General features: G+C 33.7%; 1 protein-coding gene across 1 annotated transcript in view; it reads right to left on the bottom strand.

The window, feature by feature from the left end:
- Nucleotides 1-1,741: 1,741 nt before the first annotated feature.
- Nucleotides 1,742-5,756, bottom strand: part of LOC117121567 (laccase-1-like) — a 12,322-nt gene continuing 8,307 nt past the window's right edge. The window contains exons 5-7 of the mRNA XM_033266807.1: nt 5,531-5,675; nt 2,392-2,534; nt 1,742-1,839 (exon numbers count right to left, since the gene is read on the bottom strand). Of these exons, the coding sequence (XP_033122698.1) occupies nt 5,557-5,675 (119 nt within the window). The 3' untranslated portion in view covers nt 1,742-1,839; nt 2,392-2,534; nt 5,531-5,556. The remainder of the gene's footprint in view (nt 1,840-2,391; nt 2,535-5,530; nt 5,676-5,756) is intronic.

The following is a 5,756-nucleotide window of genomic DNA, read 5'->3' as shown; positions in this document are numbered from 1 at the left end:
CACTTATTACTGTGCACGTTGCAAAGGAAATCAATATAATTATTTTTGAATTAAATTACAAAGGCGAAAGCTGTGATAAATCATCAGAATTAGATACCGAATTCTGCGAGTCATAACATACATTACATGGACGAGTAGGAGCAAATTTCCTCCACGAATCCTTCCTTCTTCATTCGATGTAGTCGTGCAATGCATGACTACTTTTGTAACATCTTCAAACCTAATTTCTCCCTTCACAATTACAGCACACGGATAGTTGTGTTATTCCTATACCAACCCATAAAACCAATTACTTCCAGCATAATAATAGATTTCCAGGTCTTGGAACTCTTTACCATCGCATTTAGTAAATGCCAATTCCAAAAAAAAAAAAAAAAAAATGTTTTTATAAACAGCTTAAAAAATACTTCATTAAAAGTTTAAATTAAAAGCTATTCTTAAAAAAATCTAATTTGGGAGTGACACCCTCTCAAACCCTTCCCCCAGCTCGGGCCTACGAGCCCAAGTCCCCCTGTCGGACAGCTCAGCCCCCCATCCTCCAGAAAATATATCCTAGAGCCGCCACTGGTAGTTAGTCGGTCTAATGAATTCTGATTTGTTTTAATTGTGTCTTGTTTTCTGTTGATTTGTGTCATATTTTGTCCTGTCCTGTTCCTGTTTTTCTTTTTTTTTTCTTTTTTTTTAAATTTCTCAGGCTGTCCCTACACAAGATTTCTTTTCTTATCTTCTCGGGCCTTTGCCACCTTCCTTTTATGCATATCGTTACTATTATATTAATTACCTTATCATTGTCAGTTATTTTTATTTTTTTTTTTGCAAAAAGGAAGTTAATAAATATTACGTTGAATTAAATTGAACTGATGATGTAACGTATCCAGAAGTGTACAGTGGCGTAACGAAGAGGTCAGATGCATTGAGTAGTTTTTTTCGGGCCATTGATGATAGTCCGTTTATTTTAATTTTTTTTTTTTAATTTCTTTTTGTTGTTTTTTTTGTTTTAATTGTAAACGTTTTGCTAATTGAAAACCCCTCTCGGCCAATATGGGACCCATTCTGCAAAAAAAGTGCCTTACTAAGGTCCAGTCTCATGGTTGAGAGTCATTACGCCATTTAAGGGATGACGACTGCAGGGGCTTTTTTTGGGAGGGTGCAAAAATAGCGCGCACTATAATCGTCATTATCACCATCATCGTCTTCTATTGTCAGCGTCATAATCATGTGTACCACCACCACCACCATCATAACCGTTATCTTAATTACATAATCATCATCATCATTACCAACAACATCATCAACATCATCATCATCATCATCATCATCATCATCATCATCATCTTCATCATCATCATCGTTATTGTTGCTGTTGTTATTATGAATAGCTTGGTGGAAGATGCTTGCCTTCCAATCCCAGGGCCCCGGGTTCAAATCCTGTCACGGCAACAGGATTTTTTCTCACGACTAACTCTAGTCCCTAAGCCGCATAATGAGACTTAAGGCTTTGTAGAGCATCTTGTTTATGTGATTTGTCTTGTGAAAGGATTGCCACTTAGTAAAGCGAAGTTCGATGTTGGCATATCTTTGTCTATGAGACTAAACATTAAATAAATAAATAAACTATTGGATATATCTTATTGAGCCTAATAATAGGCCTACTATTTAAAGCATATATCCAAATAATTTAAATCACAAATGATGATCCACAGCCAGTTACACAACCATCATATTAAAATGATAACTTAAAACTTAATCAGGTGACCATGGTCCGCATGACGGGAAATTTTTCGGTGGTTGTGGAATTTCGTCATCTTCACCAACTTGGATGACCATTGTCATTCCCAACTGATGTAATAAAACAAAATAATTAAATTCTATTAAACATGTGCAATATTAAGCATGCAATTAGTATAGTTGTATTTCATATATTATATGAGTCCAAACATAACATAAAATAACATAAGAATATGAAATGACATAAAGTGATAAGATAGGATATGATTAATATATGATAAATATTTTTACAAATTTTAAATTGCTACATTTTAACCAGTTATCGTTAGGCCATTTAATTTTTAGCACACCACTGGATACGGACTGTGGCTCCTCTTTTCTGAAGAGTGTGCTGCGGCGTTCATTAACGTTCACACGAGTCATTTTAGGTATTCAGACTTTAAACTATGAAAATTCATAAAGTTGCTAGGAGAAAATTCCTATGAATATTATTACTATATAATCTTCCCATATTTGTTTAAAAACGGCATTATTCTTATGTAATATCATCTCTAATTAGTAAGCGGTTCGATTTAAATTCTTTTTTTTAAAAATAATTTTAATAGATTTATATAAGTATATCTTTGAAGTTTATTGTAAATCAGGAATTAGTTTAGTTCTCACCAGCGCGTGGAATTCATTGTGACAATGGAAGAACCAGTAACCCGGATTTTCTGCCTTCCATCTGATGATGGCGTAGCCACCCGTGGGAATGTTTAATGTATCCTTTACAACTGATGAATTTAGAGCAATTCTCGGAATACCAACTGAAAAATAAAGTAAATACAAATATCAATATGGCTCACAATATTATATACAACTTATATTCAGGTTAGCGTTAGTTAAGGCCTGTTTATACTTGCAACGATAACGATAAAAATCTATAAAAAAAAAAAACTGTTCATAGAAAATAAAAGAAATAAAAGAAGTTTTTACATTAGGACGATTCGACAGTAGTAGTAGTAACAACGATTTTATCGTTTTTTCATGATTATGACGTTATTTGAATTGATTTGTCAAAATATTTTGTGTATCGTTATCGAATCGTCCTAGTGTAAAAACTCTTTTTTTTTTTTTAATTTTCTATATGAACAATTACTTTTTAGCTTTTTATCGTTATCGTTACGATTACCGTTGCAAGCAAAATTCTTTAGTGTGTTGAGGGGAGGGGTGGTTGAATGTGCGATGTTGTGTAGGGTGGTGTTCATGGGCGTGTGCGTTTGGGAGTGTGGTGACATCGATCCAGTACATGTTTCTTTGATTCTGAAGAAGATAATAATAAGAAGTTCTCAAAATTAATACGTACAATATGTCACAATTTACCAACTTAGTTTCGTCGAATTTGGTGTGCGCATACGTAATTATTATAACTTTTTTAACTTAACGCATGCTTTATGCGAACATTTTTGTGGACACTTTTTGGGCATGATGGTGTCACATCACATCCATTTTATATTGGCATGATAATTCAGATCATCACCATAACGTGCAAATTACAAATATAATTTGTCAAATATTATTTGATAATGTGGATATTATTACTCTGAGTTAAGGACGTATAAAATACTTTCATCCAGCCTCTTTAAGCTATGTCTTGAATCTTAATTTGTTATATTGTATTGGTGTTTTTTTTTAAATATTGCCTTTTAATAATTTTAATGTACTGTATATTTCAATAACTCTGTAAATGCAATTCTTTCAGCCTTTGCTGCTTATTGTATATTTATGTTTTATACCGAAATAAATAAATAAATAAATAAAATATGTTTCAATCTGAAAACACCCTAATGGTAACGGCTACACTAAAGGCATTAGTGAGCAAACGTGGCAGATGAATCAAAGTTTTGGATAGGAAAAATCTTATTGTTTTTTTCTTTAAATACTTGTTGTTTTAGTTGTTAACACTTTAATTGATTTGATATGCTTTCGTGTTGTGTCTAAATCCTCATAGCCGTCGGAAGCATTTTGCAAGTGGTCCGGCCATTATAGTGAGGGGTGGTGCAGGGGGAGGGGGTAGTATGAGCACTTGACAAATTTGGTAGTAAATGAAGAGTGGAGACATCTCTATCCACAGCTACAGAATTTTGAAGTTAGTTGAGGTCTAAGAGAAGGGGCAGCCACAATACATAAAGTTAGCATGGATGAGAGTCTATGTTGGAAATATGGCACCTCTGGATGCCACGAAATAGCAGCTGGTAAAGCTGCAGAAAATAATATTGTTAAAAATTTAATTTCTTACCATTGCCATAAGTAGATAAATTGAGTTGCTTATTCCTCCAGAAGAACAAGAAACGTGAATAGATATATAATGCATAAACAAAAAATGACTATAACATACTGCAATTGTATTTACACGATTTGGAGGGTATTCAGCTATGAAATATATACAATATGCAATAAATAAAACACAGGATACTATTTGCCACACAAATGGACCTGCAGCCTACAAGTTATGAACATAGGCCTACTACTCGTACAATTTTAATTAAATTGTCTTGCAAAGTTCAGCCTGGAACATTAATAAGTTATTGATCACGCTCAAGAAGTTATATACTATCACTAGAATTGTAAAAAAAAGTTAAGCTCTGTGTTTGCTTCTGGTAGGCTTATACCGATTACACAATAATTTTAGTCAACCGTTGGTATATTCATGTATACTTCCATGGAGAGGTCTACCCTGGTAATAAATAAATAACAGAGTACCGTACTAGCATTAGGGTGATCCAGTTAGCGAGCGGAGAGGGGCACAATGCCGCTGAATCATTTTTGAAATTAACTTGCCCATTTTTAAGTAACATATAAATTATCAACTTGAACATAAACATTAGTGTATTTAAAAAAAAGTTTACCCGTCATTTTACAAAGAAAAATGATAGAAACACTTCCAGTCAATGGAAGTGTTTTATTATTTTTATTACAATTATCCAGTTTAAAAATCAGAGTACACATTTTTGAAATTCAATAATTTCTTTGCTCAAGTTAAAAATATGTATGCTACTACAAAAATGACCAAGTTAATTTCAAAATTATTTTTTGTCATTTTCAAGAGACAATACATTTTAAACCTTGTTTACCTTGATGCCCAGAAAAAATGTGAATTAATGATGATCATAATTATGATGATAAAAATGTTTGGGTTTAATCTATTTATCTTTGCTTTTCATTGCACTGTAATGGCTAATTTTGTTGAGTACCACACCCCTTTACAAACCTGGACATCCTCAACCATCTTTCGTCTGACGCCACGACGAGATCGTGAGACTAAACTAATCTTTAAATCCAATCAAGTTGCAGTCGCCATTCCCTAATATTGTGGTCTAAAAGCATAAATTGTGGATGCCCAAAAATCTCATCTGGCAATCCCCCCGCCCCCTCCAGGGGTAAAGTTGGTGTATAAATTCATACCTGTAAATTTTGAAAATGTGCTGCAAAGCAACTAGGCTACCCCTATTCCAACCCCATGCAGGAACAGATACAATATTGGAAGTTAGTGGAAGTGGGCTAGATACTGTACCCTCTATCTCAGGTCCATCGTACCATGACTGAAAAAGTCAATGCGATGCGTACATTCATATAATTCATAATTATCATTATATATTTATTTCAGAAAGTAATGGAATTGAGAAAAAGTGGTCCGGCCATAGCCGGTGCGCTTCCGACGGCCCTGATGCTTTGATGAGTGTTTAAGATGATTTTGTATCTCGCTATGCAAATTTCAATTGATAAAATAGAATAATACTTAGTAAAACAACATTGTACTTACCATTCTTGTCAAATTCAATTATATCATCAGCGGTCATTGACATGTTGTCCATTTTCCCCTGAGCAAGAACTCTGAACGACTGTCCGTGTAAATGCATAGGATGTTCGGAAATTTTGAAGCTGTCGATCACAACAAGCTCCACCACCTTTGAGATTATGTAATTGAAAACCATAATTATGTAATATATTTAATATTTAAAGTTAATCCACCTATGTATGTATATAAC

This window comes from Anneissia japonica, unplaced genomic scaffold, assembly GCF_011630105.1.
Source record: "Anneissia japonica isolate Jap-2015-1 unplaced genomic scaffold, ASM1163010v1 scaffold3217_len398964_cov164, whole genome shotgun sequence".
NCBI lineage: Eukaryota > Metazoa > Echinodermata > Crinoidea > Comatulida > Comatulidae > Anneissia > Anneissia japonica.
This window is presented reverse-complemented; position numbering and strand designations above follow the sequence as displayed.